The 24,266-nt window shown below is 36.1% G+C and overlaps 1 protein-coding gene across 8 annotated transcripts in view; it reads right to left on the reverse strand.

Annotated features, from left to right (window-relative positions):
• The window catches only part of XPO1 (exportin 1), a 45,170-nt gene that overhangs the window by 18,686 nt on the left and 2,218 nt on the right, over positions 1 to 24,266 (reverse strand). For 2 of the 8 annotated variants that reach the window (XM_042981458.1, XM_042981457.1), the window contains exons 2-5: positions 21,687 to 21,818; positions 16,084 to 16,185; positions 15,148 to 15,177; positions 12,576 to 12,648 (exon numbers count right to left, since the gene is read on the reverse strand). In XM_042981458.1, coding sequence (XP_042837392.1) covers positions 12,576 to 12,648; positions 15,148 to 15,177; positions 16,084 to 16,185; positions 21,687 to 21,812 — 331 coding nt within the window. In that variant the 5' untranslated portion in view covers positions 21,813 to 21,818. Of the gene's footprint in view, positions 1 to 12,575; positions 12,649 to 15,147; positions 15,231 to 16,083; positions 16,186 to 17,122; positions 17,214 to 21,686; positions 21,819 to 24,266 lie in introns of those variants that run through there. The other 6 variants (XM_042981460.1, XM_042981464.1, XM_042981461.1 and 3 more) reach the window with 6 other exon arrangements.

Raw genomic sequence — 24,266 nt, forward strand, 5'->3', positions numbered from 1 at the left:
TAAAAGCTAGTTCTACCCTAGGCAAAGACCACAATACTAAATGCTGCAGACAAAATCTATCAATTAATGCTAAAAAAGAATGGGAAAACCTTTCAGAAAAAATAAGATACCAGTGTGATCTCAATTATCCCAAGATCGTTTTCAAGGAAAAAACCCAGTAATTTTGTTAAAAAAACAGCAGGAACCACCATAACCAGATAATAAATGTTAATAATAAATAAATGTACTAGCATTACATACCCTGTCTTGGTGGACTGAGGACACAACACCATTATTCTTAAAAAAAATTTATTGTTTTATTTATTTTTGAGAGAGAGACAGCATGACTGTGGAAGGGACAGAGAGAGAGAGAGAGGGAGCCACAGAATCCAAAGCAGACTCCAGGCTTTGAGCTGTCAGCACAGAGCCAGACGCAGGGCTCGAACCCATGAACTGTGAGATCATGACCCTGAGCCAACATCTGATGCCCAACTGACTGAGCCACCCAGGCACCTGGGACATACAACACCATTATGACATTCTTACCAAAAAATCATGGAACCTCCATTTAATCCCGAGGAATTAAGACAAACCTAAACTGAAATACACTCTACAAAATAAATAAATGATCAAAATTCATCAAAAAGTGTCAAAGATGTATCAAGCAAGGATTAAGAACCATCACACATAAGAACACTAAAAAAAACACACTAAGCTGTAGAACAGAAAAAGGCCTTTAGAAAAAACACGTGAAATTTAAATGGGCATAGTTCAGTTAATAGTACCGAACCAATGTTTTTTTCATGGTTTTGATAATTTTTTAATGTTTATTTTTGAGATAGAGACAATATTGAGCAGGGGAAGAGTACACGGTGGTGGGGGGAGGGGGACGACACAGAATCTGAAGCAACTTCCAGCCTGAGCTGTCAGCAAAGAACCTGACACGGGGCTCGAACTCACAAACTACAAGATCATGACCTGAGCTGAAGTCGGATGCTTAACCGACTGAGCCACCCACGCAGGCACCCCCCTGCTATGGTTCTGATAATTTTATTATGGTTGCAGAAGCTTGTTAGTATTAGAATAAACCAAAGGGTATTAAGTGCATTCTATATTTTTTGGGCAACATTTCTACAGTCTAAAATTATTTTAAAACAAGAAGAAGGCTATGTGGACACAAAATCAGGTCGAGTTTTAATAAGACAGTAAAAAAAGGAAATAAGAATATCAAATTTGTTTTATTAACATTTATTTTCAGACTGCAACAGCACACATGAGCAGGGGAGAGGCAGAGAGAGTCCCAAGAAGGCTCTGCACTGTCACCAACCGAGCTACCCAGGTGCTCTGAGTATCAAACTTATTTTAAAACAAGTGCTTCGGTACATGAATCATTTATTGTAACAACCATACATCAGTTTTAAAAAACAAGCTAGGTGCGCACCTGTGTGGCTCAGTTGATTAAATATCCAACTCGATTTCAGCTCAGGTCATGATTTCAGAGTCTTGTGAGTTCAAGCCCAGTGTAGAGCTCTGTGCTGACAGCATGGAGCCTGCTTGAAATCCTCTCTCTCTCCCTCCCTCCTCCCCAGTGTTCTCTCTCAAAATAAATAAACTTAGAAAAAAAAAAAAGCTAAATTTTACCAATTATTTAGGCTAACCCCCAAAACAATCCCACATATCCTTAGTGTCCAGAAGATTTAACCAAAACGTAAATATGGTATCGCTGGTCCTTCTGTTCTTTACATAAATACTACTACTAAGGCATCTTTAAAAAATTAAATGACAATTCTAAAAAAATATGAATAACAATAAACATTCCTCTGAATCCTCTTAACACAGGAAACAGCCTAAAAACAGAAATATATTGCCTTCTTTCTGTTAAAGGAGAGACAATACCATACAATGAGATTTAGTAGTTTTCTTCTTAATCTGTCATAAGAAATGAAACAATGTCTAAATCCACTATTGCTGCCTCTATTTGGAACACATATCTGTTTGGAGGCTTTTCTCAGCCTCAGGGAACAGTAAAATAGGATCAAATAGATCCTTCAACTCTTCTGTTAGCAATTAAATCAATTAAGTATCTTCTCCCTGTTTTCAGAGGTCTGAGGTTCACCTGTAGATGAAGCAAAGCGTAAATGATGAAAATAGTAGGAAAACAAAAATGGAAATTTCTCACAGACAATATAATATTAATTTAATTTAATGTCACTCTGAAATGACAGTACTTCAATCCCTTCAGAACACTGGAACAATGCCTTTTCTGATCAAGTAGTGCTGCACACAAAGTGTCTGGAATCTCCTATTGCTAGGTACAAAGCTTATTTCATCAAGTACTCTAACTTCTTCCCCAAGTACATTCCATGGCTTACCCAAAATTTAAAAAAGCAGCTCAAAGAGGAGGAGTTTTACAACTGTAAATAAATAGCACAATGGAGCGCCTAGGTGGCTGAGTTAAGTGTCCGACTCTTGGTTTTGGCTCAGGCCATGATCTCACGGTTCTGTGAGTTAGGGCCCCAAGTCAGGCTCTACACTGGCATTGCGGAACTTGCTTGGGATTCTCTCTCTGGCCCTCTGCCACTCGCATGGTCTCTGTCTCTCTCAAGTAAGCTTAAAAAAAAAAAACAAACTTTTAAATAAAAACTAAAGAAATAGTGCAATGACATCGTGCTTATCAAGGCAGAAAAGCCAAATGTTGACAACTATTAGAGAAGCTCAGCTTCTGAAACTTAACAGAAAATTATCTGAGATTTTACAGAAAATTATATATTCTCAGTGTCTTATTCTTTGTACCAAATGAATTCATGTTTGTCACGTGCAAAAGAGATATTCACATAATATAAATTTCTTAAAATAAGGCACTCCCTATACACATTCATATAAAACTTTATTATCTGTCAAAACCTATTAATATAAAATTGTCTGTTTCCTATCATTCAGAAAGTGTATGTGAAGAACCTGGGATATTTCTTCCAGCAGCTTTCTAAGCTCCTCTTTGGGAATGAAGAAACGATAAGACACACAAATATAGATAAAATTAAAAAGTTTTTGAAAAATCAAGAACATTTCAGCACAATTATGTTCTTGTTACTATGTCATCAAGCTTTTCAAGGGATTCATAAAATCACTTTTAACAAATTTTTATCTATAGCTCCTCATTCTATTCTTCTCAATTTGAACAAAAATTCACCTCCAAAGTTTAAATTAACCTACAAAGTACTGAAGAGTGCTATTTTATTTTTTTAAGTGTTGCTTTTTAAAAAAGACTGGCCATGTATATTTTCTTTAAAATCTATGCTAGCATAAAAATGGCAAACTAGTCATAGAAAAGCATATTATGATGCAAAATTTTCAAATCCATGTTTATGCATTTATCTCTTATAATCTATTTTCTCAAGGTAAAAAAAAATGTCTTCTGACAGTCTTATTTACAATAAACAATCGGGGTGCGTGGGTGGCTCAGTAACTTGAGTGTCGGACTTCAGTTCAGGTTATGATCTCACAGTTCATGAGTTTAAGCCCCACATTGGGCTCTGTGCTGACAGCTCAGAGCCTGGAGCCTGCTTTAGATTCTGTGTCTCCCTCCCTCTCTGCCCCTCCCCTGCTCATGCTGTGTCTGTCTCTCTCAAAAATAAACATTAAAATAAAAAAACAAGCAATGCTAAACAGTCAACATAAACTTATTGAAAATAGAGATAATGTCAACTTTAGCTAGTGAAAAGGTAAGATTAAAATAAACCTCATCCTGGGGCACATGGGTGGCTCAGTGGGTTAAACATCCAACTTTAGCTGAGGTCATGATCTCACAGTTTCTTAGTTCAAGCCCTGTGTCCAGGCTCTGTGCTGATTGCTTAGAGCCTGGAGGCTGCTTCAGATTCTGTGTCTCCCTCTCTCTCTGCCCCTCCCCTGCTCACACTCTCTCTCTCTCAAAAATAAACATTAGAAAATATAAAATAAACATCATCCTGCCTTAGAAGTTACACATCATCTTGCAAGCTACTTGCATCTAGGAATACCTTCCAAAAAGTGGATAATGACAGGGTAAAAGAAATCCATTACCAAACCTGAATTTCATAAAGAGGATTCACTAAAAACCTTTAAAATATGAGAACTTATTACTGACTACAACTTCCTGTGGATGTCATATTCCCCTGGGAGCAAAAGCCTTACTTTTCAAAATTTACTTAAGGTTCTACCTTAGCATCCCATCTGGTCAGTGATAGATTGTCAGCAACTTTTCCACCAAATACATGATTCTACCTACTAAGAAAAATTGCATTCCTAGACAAATTATAAAATATGTTGAATAAAAAAGCTGCACATTCTGGGGGTGCATCGGTGGCTCAGCTGGTGAAGCATCCAACTTTGGCCCAGGTCATGATCTTGCAGTTCCTGAGTTCGAGCCCCACAACGGGCTCTCTGCTGTCAGTGCAGAGTCTGCTTCATACCTGTCTCCCTCTCTCTCTGCACCTCCCCCACTCGTTCTATCTCAAAAATAAGTATTTAAAAAAAAAAAGTTGCACATTCTGATTCCTCTTTCACAGTGGCTAATTTTTACATATTACAGAAAACAAAATCTCAACACACTATTATTATAAAAGCAAAACTACAGACAAAACTGAGTTCACCCCAGTTCCAACCACTGTGCAATACTTAAAAGTATCCAATTCCCCTTTATAAATTTATTGATGCATTATTATTTTAAGTAAACTCTACCCCAATGTGGGCCTCAAACTCACAACCCTCAAATCAAGTCGTATGCTCTCCTGACTGAGCCAGTCAGGTGCCCCTCCAATTCCACTTTAAATATTTCTTTACATTCTTAAGCTCTAACAATGCAAGTTTGGTACATTTCTCCATCAGAGCCATTTTAATTGAAAGTAAGGTTCTTTCCCTGTGCCATAAATTTATCACAAATACCTGTCCATCTAACCACCAACAGTGACCATCAGAAAGACAGACACTAAAATATAGTTATCTTATCCTCTTTACACCTTCTTATACAGATGAATCCAGAGTACGGTTCCTACTCTTCACTCAATTCAATACTTCAGATAACAAACAGCAAAATGAGAGACAGCTAAATCAATTCAAAAGTGGGAATTTTTAAAAAATTTTAATGTTTATCTTTGAGAGAGAGAATGAGAGAGAGAGAGAGAGAGAGAGACACCGAGTGCGAGTGGGGGAGGGACAGAGAGAGGGGAAGATACAGAATCCAAAGCAGGCTCCAGGCTCTCAGCTGCCCGCACAGAGCCCGACGCGGGGCTCAAACGCAGGAACCCCGCAAGAGCACGACCTGAGCTGAAGTCGGACGCCTAACCAACTGAGCCACCCAGGCACCCCTCAAAAGCAGGAATTCTTAACCCAGGGCTCACACAGATAGGCTAGAACGATTATTACCTGCATGTTTAGTAATTTCAGGAGGAACAAGCTGTAGGAACAATGATCACTCTTTTGTTTATTCTGACAAAGAGAGAGAAAGCACAAGTGGGGAAGGGCAGAGATAGAGGAGAGAGAATCCCAAGCAGACTCTCTGCACTGCCAGTGTGGAGCCTGACATGGGGCTTGAGCTCATGAACTGAACCATGAGATCATGACCTGAGCCAAAGTCCAAAGCTTAACTGATCGAGCCACCCAGGTACCCCAGAACATCGATCACTCTTAAAAGGGTTTTATGGCCTCAGATATTGAACAAGAACTATAAAGGATATATAAGGAATTTAAATTTTATTACATTTATAGCATCATTATTTATAATGGGCAAAAGATGGAAACAACCCAAACACCCACCCACAGATGAACCAATAAAAATGTGGTATAGACTACAAAAGAATATTATTCAGTCATTAAAAAAATGAAATTCAGATATCGAAGGCTGTAACATGGACAAACCTTGGAAACATGTGCTAAGTGATGTTAACCAGACACACATAAAAATGATTGTACCTACAGGAGTTACTTAGAATAAGCAATTCACAGAGACAGATAGCATAACAGTAGTTAAGTAGTTAACAGAGATTGGGGAGACAGTATAATGGGAGAGCTCATGTTTAATGGGTAGGGTTTCAATTTGGGATGAAAAAACTTTAGAGATTGATAGTGATAATGGTTGTACAATATTATGAATGTATTTACAAACACTGAACTACACACTTAAAATGGTTATGTATACTTTATGTATATTTTATCACAAAACAACTGTTATATTTAAGATTCATTGATTACAGTTGACCCTTGAACAACGCAGGTTTGGCCACACAGATCCCCTTATACGTGGGTTTTTTAGGTAAATACAGTACAGTACTGTAAATGTACTCTCCTTATGATTTTAACACTTTTCTCTAGCTTACTTTAATACAGTATAAAACACATATAATATACAAAATATGTATTCATCAACTGTTATCAATGAGGCAACACACAGTAGGCTATTAGTAGTTAAATTCTGGGGGATCAAAAGTTTTGCACAGATATGTGATTGCCAGGGGGTCAGCTTCCCTAACCCCTCACACACACTGTTCACGGGTCAACTGTACTGCTAGTGAGAATGTAAAATGATACAGCTATTTTGGAATATAGTTTGGCAGTTAAACATGCACCTACCATATTATCCAGCCATTCTACTCCAGCTAATCAAGTAAGTGACAGAAAGACTGGGGAGGAGGAAGGGTAAAAAAGAAGGCAATCACAAAGATGAAGACCTTGATTACAGTGGTGGTTTCATGGGTATATGCTTAAGTCAAACTTCTTATCAAATTGTGTAAGTGAACAGCTTCTAGGTTTTGATAACCATCTCTTTCCTTTTGTTCCCCCTTCCCTAAGGTTAGTAGCTGCTTCCTGTGTTTACTAACATCTGAGTTACCTCAATGGCCCTCTCCTGGCCTTACCAACCCCCTCAATTCTCTGCACTAAAATCCCTTGTTTGGGAAAATGATAAAAGAAACGTGGTAAAATCCTTTGTGGTAAATATAGGGGACACACAAAAGTAGGTATTAAGGAGCCTAGTTAGGAAGCTACTGCAGAAATTTCAAGGTTATTTGGTGAAACGAATACATTTTTGTGGAAAGAGACTGGCGAAACACATGCCGGATGTTTATTCATACCTAGCACCTAGAAGGGCCCAGGGGCTTTATACACATTACCTTTTCTATCATATCCCAAAATGGTTGCAAAGCAGTCAAGATTCAGAGGAGTAAAATATTTTGCATAAAGATCATACTAATAATTGTACCATGGGGGCACCTGGGTGGTTCAGTCGGTTAAGTGTCCGGTTCTGGGTTTTGGCTCAGGCCACAATCTCACAGTTTGTGAGTCCAAACCCTGGTTCAGGCTCTGCATGGGGAGCACGGAGCCTGCTTGGGATCCTTTCTCTCCTCCCCTCCTCTGCTCTCTCTCAAAATAAATAAACTTAAAACAAACAAATAAATGTACCATATGCCTCATTCCATAGGAAGGGCACTGAGTAAAAATCTTTTGGGTAACTGGATTTGTCAACTTACTCAAATTAAAACACAGAAGTACACAACTCAGGAACTTAATTGCCCAACTACCTTTAATTAAGCACCCAAACTTTCAAAATGTCCAATTATGACTTTATCACTTGGGACTACTCATAAATTGACCATGACTTTTCAACTATAGTAAGTTCTTATCTCATGAAATGAAAGGACATGTAAACCATATGCCTTAACAGATTAAATCATGATCCTCTGGTTCAAAACAAAACAAAACAAAAGAAAACAAAACATATGGCTATCTTTATACAGATAAATTTTTTTCCCCAGGGAGGATCAAATTAGAATTTCTAATTCTAATTAGAATTTTCTAATCCAAATGCAAACATTATTTTTAAAAAAGGAGGAGGGTTAGCTGGAAAAATTCATGTTGATGTGCAGCCCAGATAATCAACATCACTAACAATCCTAGTGTACCTTTAATTACTTCAGTGTCTAGCAACCAATCTCTTCAACAAATGGGTGTTGGGAGAACTGGACAGCTACATGCAAAAGAATGAAATTATACCCCTTTCTTATTACACCGCGCGCGCGCACACGCGCACACACACACACCTTAAAAGAGAGTTACACCTAAATATGAGACATGAATCTAAAACTCCTAGAAGAAAACATAGGCAGTAATCTCTTAGACCTAGCACAGGTGTCTCCTCAGGCAAAAGAAACAAAACCACAATTAAACTATTGGGACTACACCAAAATAAAAGAACTTTGCATAGCAAAGGAAACCATCAACAAAACAAGGCAACCTATTGAATGGGAGAAGATATTTGCCAATGATCTATCCAATAAGGGGTTAACATCAAAAATACATAAAAGCCTGCAACTCAATATCAAAAAATCCCCCATATAATCTGATTAAAAACAGGCAGAGGACTTGAATAGTTATTTTTCCAAAGAAGACATACAGATGGCAAACAAACACATGAAAAGATACTCAACATCACTAATCATTAGGAAAATGCAAACCAAAACCACAATGAGAGATCATCTTACATCTGTCAGAATGGTAGAATCAAAAACACAAGAAATAATCATCCACAGCAAGGATATGGGAAAAAAAAGAACCCTCTTGCATGGTTGGTAGGAATGTAAACTGGTGCAGCCACTGTGGAAAAAAGTATGTTCAGGTTCCTCAAAAACTTACATACAGAAATACTGTATGATCCAGTAATTCTACTACCACGGATTTACTCAAATGGAAACACAAATTCACAAGGTCTATGCACCCCTATGTTTATTGCAGCAATTAATTCCAATAGGCAAGATGCGGAAGCAACCTAAGTGCTCATCGACAGATGAATGGACAAAGATGTGGGGTTAAATACACACACACACACACACACACAAAGGATTATTACTCAGCCACAAAAAAGAATGAGTTCTTGAAGGTAAAATGCTAAGTGAACTAAGTCAGAAAAGGACAAAATACCATATGATTTAATTTATATGCAGAACCTAAGGAACAAAATAAACCAACAAAACAAAGCAGAAACATACCCATATATAAAGAGAAAACTAGTGCTACCTAGAGGACAGATGGTTACACGGAAGCAAAAGGGGTAAAGGGGTGAAGGGGTGGGGCATCTGGGTGGCTCAGTTGGTTAAACGTCTGACTTCAGCTCAGGTCATGATCTTGCGGTTCGTGAGTTTAAGCCCCGCGTCAGGCTCTATGTCGACAGCTGAGAGCCTGGAGTTGCTTCAGATTCTGTGTCTCCCTCTCTCTCTGCCCCTCCTCTGCTCATGCTCTCTCTCAAAAATGAAGAATAAAACACTAAAAAAAAAGGGGGGGGGGCGCTGAAGGGGACTGGGATGTACAGGTTTCCAGTATGGAAGGAATAAATCATAGGGATGAAAGGTACAGCATAGAAAATACAGTCAATGATATTATAACAGCATTGTATGGTGACAAATGGAAGCTACACTTATGGTGAGCATGGCATTACATTGTACACCTGAAACTGTGTGTCAATTTTACTTCAATAAAAAAATTTTAATTGAAACAAAAATTCTCTGGGGCGCCTGGGTGGCTCAGTCAGTTAGGCATCCAGCTGTTGATTTTGGTTCAGGACATCATCTCATGGTTGTTGAGACTGAGCCCCGTTGTCAGTCTCTGTGGGTTCTGCACTGACAGCACGGAGCCTGCTTGGGGAATTCTCTCTCTCTACCCCTCCATAGCTCAGGCACTCTCTCTCTTTCTCTCAAAACAAACAAACATAAACAAAAAAAACTAGTTTGGAAAAATGTAGAAGTTATTTTGGCTTGCTGTCTGTGCAAATGTTTTCTTCCTTTAAAATACTGCCATTTACATGAAGGAGAGGTTTAAAGGGCTCAACCTGATCATCATCCCCTTCTTTTATAGTGAGAGTAGCACTCATTATATATACCTTATTTAACTTTTCTATATCTTCCCAACTACTGCATGTTGGTATAGGGATACATTTACATAGACTTAATACCAACTAATGCTTTGTACTAAGCAGAAACACAATATATGTACTAGGTAAATAAATATATATGCTAAGGAAGATGGACAAGGAATAGCTACCAAGTGGAGACAACAGCTTTAAAAAACATGACAGTTGTAGATAAAAAGAATATACATTATTTTGGGGGTTACACAAACTTATTCCCAATACTTAAGTTACTTAAAGATGAAATAAAAGTAACATTCAGAAAACTTAGTGTACTTTGGGGGATAAGAAAGCTTAAGACTGGAGAACCCTACCAGGATTGACAACGTTTAAATTAATTATAAAATTCAGAGAGTACTGAATTTCCCCCCCAATGTTTCACTTTAAAAACACGATCACACTAAATGCATCATGCAAAGTTGTTGTTGCCTATTTAAATTTGGAATTCACATTCTCTGGGAGGCACATTACATGCTCTTCCAACAAGCCTGTGAAAGATCCTAGAAGTTATACCACTTTTTCCTCCATGTAATGACCTCACTGACAATGGTAACCATCATGAGTGGTTTTTATAAAGTTTAGATCCCACTTAATCGTTATCATTAGTCTTTAAGAGAAATACCAGGGGAAAGGGGATTCTGATAAATCTTTATTATTTTAGAGAGCACACATGCAAGGGGGGGGCAGAGGGAGAGGTTTTTTATTTTATTTATTCAATTAGAGAGTGAGCATGAGTGGGGAGGGGTAGAGAGAGGGGGAGAGAATCCCAAGCAGGCTCAGCACTGTCAGTGCAGACCCCAACATGGGGCTCCAACTCATGAACTGTCAGATCACAATCTGAGCCAAAATCAAGAGTCAGACACTTAACTGACTGAGCCACCCAGGAACCTTGGGAGAGAGAATCTTAAGCAGGCTCCATGCTCAATGCAGAGCCCAACTCCAGGGTCCATCCCATGATTCTGGGATCATGTCTTGAGCCAAAACTGTCAAATGCTCAACTGACTAAGCCAACCATGTGCCCCTGATAAATCGTTTTATAGATAACAGCTGACCTTTGAACAACACAGGCTTGAAGTGGATGGGTCCATTCATATGTGCATTTAAAAAATTATATACAGTATAATACTGTAAATATATATTCACTTCAATTTTCTTAATAATATTCTTTTGTCTAGAAATGTTACAGGCAGAATAATCACCATGTCTCTCTCCAGTTTCTTCAAACGTGACAGGTTTTCAAAAGTAAACAGTTTTACACACCCTGGAGTATGTGCACATCTGACACACATAAACATGAGAAGCACTGGGACTTTATGATAAAAACCAAAACTTACTACTGCTCTCATTCATGCAGAAGGCTAAAAATGTCAAATCCTCAGGGAACCCTTTAGCCTCCAATTTTTTCATGGAGAAATTTTTTCATGGAGAACCATGATCAGCTAGTATCATTATAAATTGTTTCATTTTAAAGTCAGAAAAATGTCGAAGAATCATCTAGTGCAATCCTTATGTGGTAAGAGGCAGAGGACTATGTGTTTAGAAACAAAAGAGGGACTTAACAGCAGCAAAGGAACGAGAAGTGCTCCGAAGATCCCTAAAGGGCAGTGACAAGATATGAAGGATCTATTTGGTCCAAACAAACTGGACTTACTAACTTCTGAGAAGGTCACACAACATGATCTAAAATAGTTTCAACCCCAAATAAAATATTTTAAAAAATAGGAACCTTTTTTTGAAGGCAGTATTTCCCCCTGTACTCTCATTCTTACTCTATGGCTTATGGTACATTAAGGACACTGCCATTAAAAACTGTCTTATTCACCTATAAACATGCCAGAAAGATGTCAGGTTTCTAGAGAAAGACCAGCTGAGTAAATCCAGGTCATTATTCCACCATAAAAAAAACATGAAAAAGCAAGTGAAAAAAGACATATTAAAGATCAACAGTCCAAGACAGGAGACTGGTTTTAATAGAAAAAACTGCCACCAGTAGTAGCATACTCCCCATTATAAAGTTCAGGCTTGTACTTCTATATTTTTCAGAGGTTAACAAGGGATCTAAAGTAGGTAACAGAGGCAGTATATGAAAACTGGAAGTAACTACATCAATATACTCCAAGAGATTAAGCTTGCCCCAAGTTTCTTAAACAGGACTGTTACTGAGACAGTACAAAGGCAAAAGTTAAATATGAATAGCAAGCATCATCACATCCTAATTTTCTTTTCTTTCCTTAAGTTAGAAGTCCATATCTTCTAGCGCTCGCCCAGAATTTCCAAGGTAAAGCCTTGTGACTTTTAAAATTTCGTTTTTCCTTTGCTTTTACAGTACTTATCACTGGTCAGTTACCATTTGGCAAACTTAAACCCATGTATAAGAACACACATTCAAATTTCACTCACTTCAAACATGGTCCCAATTAACTAGAAGTTGATATATACTTTTTATCACGGTACTTATTGTAAACAGTTCAACCGCTCTGGCCTCCTCTTTCCCCCAAAAGGTAAACTAACTCCTCCCCCTGCTTTGCTACATGACGAAAGCCATAATCTCCATTAAAGCATAATAACTACTAAAGATTTAACAATCCCCCATCTGATATTCAACTATAATACAAATGCCAAAAATAATAAAATTCTGGATTTACAATTCTTCAAAGCATTTTCCTACCTTCACACTGGTTCCTCGGAAGAATCTTCCATCTTGTTTTTATCACATTTTCCAAAATTTGTAGTCCATAATACTGAAAATTGGAGAATAGAACCATGTGAACATATTGCTATAAGACTGGCAATTTTCAGGATTCACAAATGGACAGACATTCACACATTTACATCTAAAGTTTCAAAAACATTATGCTACCAAGTTTAATTACATATATTAAACAAGGATCTATTCACCCATATACTGAGTTTTCATGCATTTTCCTCATTTTATTGTTTACTACTCTATTTAATGTCCTGCTGTTTATACATGCTCACACCAGGAGGAAGAACCAAATAAAAAGCCCTTTAGCAGCCAAATGGGCTTATCTGTAGAAGGAAAAGTAGCAGCCAGATATGAATTCACAGCATAAATGACTGCTCATAGGCTCACGTACTTTAACACGACCAGGCTCCTAAGAATTTAGCAGCTTGGATGCTCTCAAGCTCCCTACCATCCTCTAGGAGTTGTAAGCTCTTGGCCAAGTATTAAAGTATTGTCACAGATACTTTTTATAGAAAGTGTTTACAAACATCACTGGTGTGTTACTTAAGGAGCAGCAAGACAGCCCAAGGGTTTAATTTTCAATTTTAATCCCACCCTTACAGTTGCTATTTCTACTAATTTAAAGATAAACTTTTGTGCACAGTCAAAAATAATACACAAACGCATGTTGCAATCTGTATTTATCTTTCAGGTATTCCTTCCTAAATATAAAAGTCATTACTAAAAATATAAGTAAGTTAATAAATACAGATACCACTTTCAAGCCATTTTGTCCCTCCTGCTCATTACTCACTCTAAATAGTCAACAATGTTCACAACAATTTATAATGCTATACAAGTTACTACACAAAATTATTACCATGACCAATTAGTGTGGATAGACAGGAGGAAGAAAAGGGACCAAACTGTTGTGGTACGTCTCAACTGGTTGAATTAGGGAAGAATTAGTTATAATACCTGAAAGATAAACTCATTCATATATAGACATATAACCTCAGATTGCAAGTTTTGGCTGAGAATAAGAGTTCATCTTTAAAATGGTTAGTCATCACACAATAAAATAGGAGCATTAGTATTTCAACCAAAGGGATCATGTGAATGCTAATTTTATCCAAAGCACAATATAGACTGTCCCAAACTACATTGTGCTCAAATAGTAAACGTTTTTGCTGTTTTCTTTCTTTTTAACATTTCATACTTTTCAAGAAAATTTTGCCATTTCAACTAAAATCCTACATTTGCAGAACATTCCTTAAAAAGACTTCCAAAATAAAAAAGCCAAAGCAAAATTCTGAAATTACAAATTTGATACCATTAAAGGGTTTCATAATCAGCAGTAAATAGGGAAACTTTCTATCCTGTTCATTTATAATTCCTTTATAGGTCTAGACCTCAGAAAAATAGGCAAAAAAAGGTGACATTCTGACTGAAATTTTAAATTAACTTTTAAGAACATACTACCCTAAAAACTTTTAATTTTCTAGATACGAAATCAGACTGTCAACGTTTTGCTAAGTCAAAACAATGCACTTCTTACTACATGGAATATTGTTAATTCTCAAGCAATTAAAAAGATCTTTAAAAAACTAAAAATCCACCATAAATATACCAGGAAGAAGCAAAATCTCTTAACTTTGTCCTATTTAGCCCATATTTTCCAGCTTACACTTTTTAATTGAAGGCTATTACTCTGCTTCCTTTATGTTTGCTACTTTGTTACCTAAGTTACCTATTTACTAACCTCTAAGTCCTTTCCCCAACTGTAAAAAGAAAGCATAAGCTTGCAGAGGATACAATTCATATTTTCCTCATTCTGCCCTCCTGGCTGAAGCAGTTAAGCCCAATAAAAGCTTTCACAAGTCAAAGGGATACAAAGATCATCATAATATCCCAAAACCGAATCTCTCCTAGACCTTAAGACTCTACATATGAAGAGAACCCACATTTTTTTGAAATAAGAGTATTTTGATTAAAAATCTTAAGTGTTAGCCAAATCTGGGGGCCAATAGTAAAAGACTACTTTGGAGATACTGATAAATAATCCAAACATCATTCAAAAGAATTATTTACGTATCTGCGTCACATCTCAGGACCTGAGAAATCCACTGCTGAGTTATGAAGATGAGGGACAGATAACAGCAAAGACTAAATGAAAAAATAAATGCATGAAATGATCCCTATGGTAGAAATTTCTACTGAGCCCTTAGAAATACTTATTTTATGCATTGAATTCCCCTTTCCCCTCCCACCGCCCATGAAACAAAAACAATTGATGAACAGAATTCAGTTAAAGGGAATCAAAAGGGTAGACCTTGTGGAGGCCTGCCGTCAAAGCCTAGCTGTGTCAGTTGCACAGGAAGACACCCCTTTTCTTCCTATTACAAGCAATCAACATAATGGAACATTATGATTAATATCAGGTAGTGTTAACATCTTTAAAGAAAAAAAAATGATTGCATAAAAGCCAAATGTCATAGTGCATAAATTTAGCACCAAATCATTTGTAATTTATGTAAATTGAAGAATTCTTTACCTGTTGCTTTCTTTCTGTTCCTCTAATCATCTCATTTTTCACAAGACAAATTTGAGTTTTTAAAAATACTGTTGATAAATCAACTTAAACATTAGTAATGTCTGTCAGTATAAAAAGCAAAATTTACCAGGCAAGCAAACAGGCAAACACTATTATGTTACTTAAGGTTAGCACTTTGAGGAAGTTCTGGACTGTATTTTTGCTCTAAAATTTACAAGATGTCAAAACTAATCAATATTTTAAAACTGTTAATTAATACAGTCTGATTTCAGAAACAGATGTGAAAATGGCTATTTTCTGTTTTAACACAATGTATACCAAGTGGAAATCTTGTGTGTATTAAACAGAATGCCATGCATGGTATTTTATTACTTCAAGGCAGTTTAAAGAGAAGTGTGAATCATCAAGCCTAAAACAGTCAAAACACATTTTGATCAACCCTTCTGTTCAAACTAGGAAAAAAGGACCCAAATTATAACATTTTTCAATTGCAAATAAAAACTGAGTGCTGTCCCATTAAGAGCATTGCTACCATGGAGCAGGGTTTTATTGCTGCCCACACAACTTCGTGTTGGAGGTGCCTAACCTGTATTATATTGATTACTTGCCCAAAATTCCTCTGATGTTATGTTTCATATCTGAATAACATCCAGAATTTATGCTACTTAGATCTGTATACATATTCTAAAAACAAAAACAAAAAACAACCAAAAAAAAGCCACCTTGCATTCTAGTCCCAATTACAAAACTTCATTCATAATTCTTAGGACTATTTGCAAGAATTAATTCTATGTTTAAGACTAAATTTTGAAATAAGTTAACAATATTAAATGTTTGAGATAACAAACACTAATACTAAAAATGAGATACCTTCCTCAAAGTTTATGACTGGAAGAAAAGAAGAAATAATGGATTTTAAAACCACCACTTGCTTACTTTCGTGTTCATATTCTGTGAAAATTCCAAAATTGTGTCGACTCTTGTCCATGCATCAGGATGCTCCTTTAAATGTGTCAGTACTTCTTGAGCCATTCTTTGCTAAAATATTACATGAAAATAATTTTAAGCTCACTTGTTCTTTTTAATCATTCATTAAAATGGTACCGAGCAAGGCACAAATCCCAATGGGACAGTGACTCTATTAACTTTCTGAAACACAAGAAATTAATGAGTCCATATACAAATAAATATGTCCATTATCACTCTTAAAATCCAATTTCTTTTTTTAAAATTAATTCATTTATTTTGAGAGGGGATGGGGGAAGGGAGAGGGAGAATCCCAAGCCGGCTCAGCGCTGTCAGCACAGAGCCCGATGTGGGGCTTGAACTCACAAAGCAAACCATGAGATCATGACCTGAGCAGAACTGAACCACCTAGTCATCCCAAATTTCAGTTTAAAATGGGAATATTCACCCCTTTGAAACAATAGGTTTTTTTTTTGCAATCTACTTTATTTGGTATCCTCAAAACGGATCTTAAGTTCAACCAATGCTAACAAAGACTAATGTAAATGAGTTCTCAGCATTTACAATCAACCAAAAGCAACATATAAAAATTCAGATACTTAGATAAATTATGTAATGGTACACTCTGCCTTACAAGTTACCAAGATACCTCTAACAAACTTTACTATAAAAATAGATCTCATAGGAAGACTGAAAAAAACTAGGTCTAAGTAAGGCCACAAACCTCAAATACCTGTAGATATATATAAAACATGAAGATCCTTAAACCCTTTTTAAAAAGTCTAAGTTTATGGTAAATACATCTGTTTTACACTCTCTCAAATTCCTCTAAATGTCATATTAAATCCGAGCTTATTTCAAAAACTTCGTTTTATTATCTTTAAAATACAAACCCAGAAATAGTAAAAACCTAGTATATAGCCATGATCTAGAATAAATACTGACATTTTGTTTTACTTGTATCTGTTTTTCTTTTAAATGTAGAAGATCTAAAACTTTTGGCAATCACCTTTATACCTTTCTCCAATGCCATTTCTTTCCTTTGTTCCTTCTGTAGAGGTAATCACTTTCATGAATTTGGGGTCTTTTTCTGTCCATGTCTTCACAGCATGCGTATAAATTTCATAAACAATACAGTTGTGTGGTCACTAAATTTTACATAAATAACATACTATAAAAATCCTACAATTTGCTCTTTTCATTTGACACTTTCCTTCAGTTTTATTGCAAGGTATGACTGACAATGGAGTTTGAGATCTCGCCATATTGATACTATGTATCTTCATTTTAATCATAGTTTTTCAGGAGATGAATACATTTTACCAAAGGCTGTTAATTCTGATTTTTTTTCAAGAAGAGCTTAATCTTTTGACCTTTAAAGGCAGTTTTGTAGCTCAACTGGATCCTCCCTAATTACCTCTTACCTGTTTCTAACACATGAAATCAAAAAGTTTGATGGCTTTAGAATGTCAATTACTGGGGCGCCTGGGTGGCTCAGTCGGTTGGGCGTCCGACTTCGGCTCAGGTCATGATCTCACGGTCTGTGGGTTCAAGCCCCACATCGGGCTCTGTGCTGACAGCTCAGAGCCTGGAGCCTGTTTCCAATGCTGTGTCTCCCTCTCTCTCTGCCCCTCCCCCACTCTCACTTTGTCTTACTCTGTCTCTCAAAAATAAATAAATATTAAAAAAAAAAAAAAGAATGTCAATTACCTTTTTGTCAGATTGATTCAACTTGGTTAAGAGTTTATAAGCAGGCATCAAAAAGGGGAAAAGAAGCCTTCCAATTGGAACCTTCTCTGACCAACACCTCATAATCTTCTTTAACTTAGCTTTTATTCAAACTTACAGAAGAAAAAAAATCATGCTCCTTATTTTGGCTTTAATGTTAAGCATTATTTTCCTGAGGTAGCAAATACAGTGATTTTCCCTACCGCCCAATCAGCAATAGACACTGCTTACTGTTTAGAAGAACTGAGAAATATACACCCAACTATGTTAAGTAGTGGTTTTGCACCTTGACACCACCACCAGAACTACCATGTAACTTGGAAGGAAAACCAGTTGCCTGGGTTCCAACCTAAAAATATACATTGGGTTAGAGCCAGAGTATAAATTCTTATTATGTAAGTATTTTGGATCTGACTTCATTAAGGGACTAATAGTTTTATGGAGTTATAATTATGCTATATGATGACAAAAAGCTAAAAGAATAGTGAACTGAGTTATCTAGGGCCAAAGCACACTTTAGAAATGTTTTGATTCTCTCCCTGAGAGCATCTAACTAGATCTATTCATTTCTAACTAGTTATAGTCTTGCACATAAAATAGTAACAAATATCAAGAGAATAAGAATACCAAAGATCCATGCCTAATAATATTTTGTTAAGATACTGTCAGAACTTTTGAAGTGATGACCATTGTGCACGTAGTGAATACTCCCTACACTACTAACCATTCATTAAAACTCTGCATAAATCATGTCCCTTCCTTTTAGTGGTCATTTTACTCTCTGAAGTTATTTCTAGTATTTGCATCTTAGGGTCTTAATTTTGCCCCAACCACACTATCCTTCTATAATATTTTTTTATTAAGTTAAAACTCCAAAAGGAGCTAAAAAAGAAAAAGGCAACTAAAGGAAGAGAAAATTTGTTATCTCCCTGTTACTTACTGAATGGTGAAAGTATTTTAGTTGCTAAGCAATAGATTGAGTTCAAGTCACCTCACACAATACTGGAGAAAACACCCAACTCTTCTATATCTTTTCCCCCCTGGCTGCCTAACTTGGCTAAAAATAGAAAAATACTTTTATGTAGTCCTTTAGTTGCCATTTTTTAGTACATTATTTTGAAACTGGAAAAAATTAAGAAACCTTACTGTATTTTAAAACAATGAGTTTAGGGGTGCCTGGGTGGCTCAGTCGGTTGAGTGTCTGACTTCAACTCAGGTCATGATCTCACAGTCTGTGAGTTCGAGCCCTGCGTTGGGCTCTGTGCTGACAGCTCAGAGCCTGGAGCCTACTTCAGATTCTGTGTCTCCCTCTCTCTCTCTGCCCCTCCCCTGCTCATGTTGTCTCAAAAATAAAAACGTTAAAAAAAAAATTAAAAAAACAAAACAAAACAAAAACACAATGAGTTTACATCACATATGGTAAATCTTCATTATACTTCCCAAAGTACCTTTTAAATAGAATGCCTTGTAAGTATCAGGTACTATAACAGGTGGTTTTACAAACCCCACTATCTTTGTCTTCAATAAGTTGGTAACCTTGTGGCTGAGACTCTAGAGTAGTGACTAGAAACCTTACTGGACTAAAATCAAGATTCTACCACTAAAAACATGTTTTCCACAACAGCTTTATGCTTCTTTTTATTCAAAATAAGACCCTCAAAAGGTGGCACATGTAAAATACACTGAACTAGAATTTAAAAAACATGACTTTTAGAAAAAAGTTCTCAGCTGACTTTAAGCTCTCAGCCTCCATTTCCTTATCTACAATGTTACAGTTTGCAATTATCTTTATGCAACCTATTCATCTTATGATATAACTAAACATAAAATTCTTATTTTGGGGAAAGTTTATTTTGCCTTGATAAATAGAAAATTTAAGGGTGCCTGGGTGGCTCAGTTGGTGTCCAGTTGGCTCAGAAGTGTCCAACTCTCGATTTCAGCTCAGGTTGACATCTCATGGTTTATTTGAGCCCCAAGTCGGGCTCTGTGCTGATAGCCGGGTTGGGATTCTCAGTCTCCCTCTCTCTATCCCTGTCCTACTCTCACTCTCTCTCTCTCCAAAAAAAAAAAGAAAAGAAAAGAAAAGAAAAGAAAAGAAAGAAAGAAAGAAAGAAAGAAAGAAAGAAAGAAAGAAAAAAATTAGAAAATATGAAAACTTTTCTAAGCCTACATTTTACTCAAAAGTCAAATTTAAAACAAATCATTAACTCTCAATACTGTGAAACATTACTAAAAGTGGCATCACCTCTGATACGTATTTATCTTTATTTTTTTAGTAATCTCTACACCCAGCATGGGGCTTGAACTCAACGGAACCAGCCAGGTATCCCAGTACCAATATGTTCTTCATGATAAAAAAAAAAATAAATAAAAAAAAAAATTACTGCTACTTCTTAGTTTTAAGCCTAGGAAAACACCGGTCTCTTTGTTTATCCACCACAGTTTTAGATGTTGTGAGCCATGTTAAAAAACAACAAAGATTTAAACAGCAGTAGCAGCTGAGCAACGTGACAAAATTAAATGCCCATCTTCCTAAAGGCGACAAGACTTGTGCTTCGAATACATTCAAAGTTGAGCCCAACCTTACTTCCATACTTTCTTCCAAAAGCAGCTGCTTTCCATACGTGCATGTTAGAATGAAATGAAGCTTAAAGCTCCACAGTGAATGCACAGCACAAAGAAACAACTACATGGTAAGGATGGAATAACTTTTTCAGGAAGACTTTTGGAGACAAGAATGCTGACCAAAAGCCCCTAGGAGTTATAAAACTGGACCAACAAGCTTATTACAAAGTCTGCAGAATAGTTTTTACTGCTCATACAACTTTCATGGCCCCCTTTTTTAAATTTTCTCTTTATTATATACAGTGAAACCACAAATGTTAGATTTCAAAAAGAAATGGAAATACTTATGCATAGGCTGGTACTTATACATCCTGTTTTTCATACTGTCCATAAAAGAAAGAATTTCTACCTTTCAGGTTTCTAAAGTTATGACAGTAGTCAGGATTTAACTACACAAATATAAACTAATCTCTTGAACACAAGTAACTTCAAAACTACTAGACATTATCTACTAGAAACATAACGTTTTGGCAACAAAATTGTACTAATATTTGTTACATCACCTTAAAAGACTTAAATCCAACAACAGAAAACTTTACTGATTTAAAACTCTTTGTGATTAATTCCAGTGAAGATTCAAGATTGCCTAATTTCTTGTTACGTAAAACAATTAAAACATTTATGAACATTCCTCTCTCGTCTTTCTTTCAACTGGGTGTTTTTAACAAAAAAATCCCCAAACCTTCAACTGTTCAAAGCATGGATATGTAAGATAACTACCTACATTAACAGTACCACTTTTACAAGTCTTAAATTCAAATAACTTAAGATGCTCTGTATTGTTGGGAATTTTAAAACAAGTTTTACCTGTGAAGTACTTCTGTAATTTACATATTTCAAAAATACAAGAATCTTTACTCCAAATATATCACACACATAAAATATGTACAGCCTTTATATCTACAAAGCATTTAATAAATATTTTAAATGGGGGTCTTTCATTAAATGGCGGTAAAGGTTTCTGAAAGATAGAACGAGTATAATATTCCAAAATATCTCACTCTAACCATGTCAAAATATACTGCAATTTCTCCAGATCACTTCTCATTGGTTGATATATACTTACAAGTTAATACAAACTATGGAACACTTTTTTATACTTACAAGTTAATACAAACTATGGAACACTTTTTAAAAAGGTAATAATTTAAAATCTAATTCTAAATGAACAACTTCATTATACTACAAGAATGTTATAAAGTTTTGATCAGCTACTTTACCTGGGCTCCTTCTCCATGGTATAAGCAATTCACCACATTGTCTAGAAGGTTGATATCCAGTTTTTGGCTGAAATCGAGCAGCTGACGAGCTGCATGGTCTGCTAACATTGTCATAATTGCTGGCATAGATTACTGTAAATAAAGAAAAAAATTTAAGGTGCCTATGAAGTTTTGATATTACCAGTCAAGAACTTTCTATTCATATTATTTTACTTCAACCATGTTCTTGCAAATATTTTAACAAGTATTTTAAAGGCTACCTAAATAAATAGTAAAAGCAAATAAGTGGTGAAGATACTCTAACTGCTTTAGTTATTAAGATCTATTTTAAGACCACAGAAAACTCTTATTGTTCTACTCATATTTAAAAAAAAGTTACCCCTGGGGGTGTCTGGGTGGCTTAGTGGGTTAAGCATCTGACTCTTGATCTCCGTTTAGGTCCTGATCTCAGTCTGTGAGATTGAGCCCGATGGAGCTCTACGTTATCTGTGCAGAGCCTGCCTCTGATTCTCTCTCTCCCTCTCTGCCCTTCCCTTGCTCATGCATGTGCGCACTCTCAAAATAAACCTTAACTATGAAAATAAAGAATTACTCCTAACCTATTTTACTTTATTTTTTAAATCTTTTTTTTTTGAGACAGTGGGAGTGGGGGAGGGGCAGAGAGAGGGGGACAGAGGATCCAAAGCTGGCTCTGCACTGACAGCAGCAAGCCCAATGTGGGGCTGGAACTAACAAAGTGAGATCATGACCCAAGCTGAAGTTGGATGCTCAACTGACCAAACCACCTAGACACCACCCCCAACCTATTTTTAAATGAAACTATTAGGAATTTATGGCCCTAAAAATCGATACAGTTCGAAGTCTTAATCTCAAATTTTTAGGTACAGATGAAGTTTAAGTGGATTTCCCCTTTCCTAAGTAGGGTCTTTTAATTCCGTAAAACTCCTTTCCCTGCATTGCATGTTACCTTAATTTTTAAGATATGCTGGGAAGAACAACAGGAAGATGCTAAAAGTTAAACATGGTATACGAGTTCTCCTACTGTATATACCAATAATCAGCAAGAACCACAAGTCAATCAAATATGGTACCCTTATACTCAACAGAACTTAAAATTTTTATACTCAGTCTACTTATACTTTTATACTCAGTATACTTATACTTAAAATTTATATATATATTTTGTTTCTTTCAACCCTCAATGATTTTGGAGATTAAAATTACAAGTGTACAAATTCCTTGAACATATGTATGTCTAAAAAATACTTTATGATATGTCAGAAGAATTTTTTTCTTAACTTCCAGGTATTCATTGGCAAGGTGGAAAGCTATTAAAAGCCTGCCAACTATTTGCCAAATAAATACAAATTCTATGATAACAGAAAAGTGAGCTTCTTCACCTCACATAATATACTGGCTAAAACCTACCAGTTCATATGCAACGTTATCTTTTTAAGAGGATTCTAATCAAGATGCTGGCACACATTCACATTTTTATTGCCCAGCATTATAAAGATCTTTCCTTTGCTTTTTCTTCAAAGCCAGTGCTACTCAAGGTCTGACTGACTAAATCAGTACTCCTTAACCTTTTTGGGCCAAGATGCATTACAATCAGAAGAACATGATGGTGCCTGCCAAATTTTGAAAACTCACAATATTGTATACAATTACAGAAAATGCAGGACATCTTGAAAGCCATGCATGAAACCTCAGGTTAAGAACCCCTGGGTTACTGTAGTTAGACCTAAAAAGGTCAGATGGTCACCTCCACTTCTCCCCCTCTTAAAAACCTTCCAGGATAAGGAAATGGGTGGGTGGCTTGATTATGTTTGTACAAAGTAGGTTGGTAGAAAAGAGACATTATTTCTTGGCTACTTGATAGCAATTTAAAAATGTTCGTAACAATGGCAGCAATTTCAATTTTAACTGAAATGTTTTACTTAATGATAATGCCAGTTACAAAAAAACCCAGAAGTGTAAAAAATGAGTCAGTTAAGTTACAGATGACGTAAAAATGAAGAGTTCAAGGATTTTTATTCTTCTGACACCTTTCAGCCCATTACTGACAGCAAAAACTCATAAGATTTCAAAAATTTTTATAGCATTTATTTAAGGTTTTCAATACAAACAGAATACCTGACACACATTAATGAAAATCTTTGCTCTAAATACTAAAATACTAATATCAAAGCAAAAATATATATATTCCACCAACAAACGTAAATTTCCTCCCTTCAAGTACAGTAAGATCAGAACAGTCTAAAAATTGAGGCTGAAAAACAATGCCCCCACAAAGCACCAAGATGTACAGAACAAAAGTTTTCAATTTTTGGTTAAAAACTGAACGAACTTTTCTAAGTAGTCCTATCATAATTTAATAACCCAAACAAAAAGAACAATTTGACTGTAAAAAGTTTCACTTTCAAGTACACTGTCCTTACAGAGTTCTTGTGGATAAATTCTTGTGAAAAATCAGGGTTAGAATAGAAGCTCGTGTTAAATACAGTAGTTTGCCATCCTTAAAACTACCGACTATCTTCGAAATGACCTACCTATTCTTGAACTGTACAGAAATGGCGG

Source organism: Panthera tigris, chromosome A3, assembly GCF_018350195.1.
Source record: "Panthera tigris isolate Pti1 chromosome A3, P.tigris_Pti1_mat1.1, whole genome shotgun sequence".
NCBI lineage: Eukaryota > Metazoa > Chordata > Mammalia > Carnivora > Felidae > Panthera > Panthera tigris.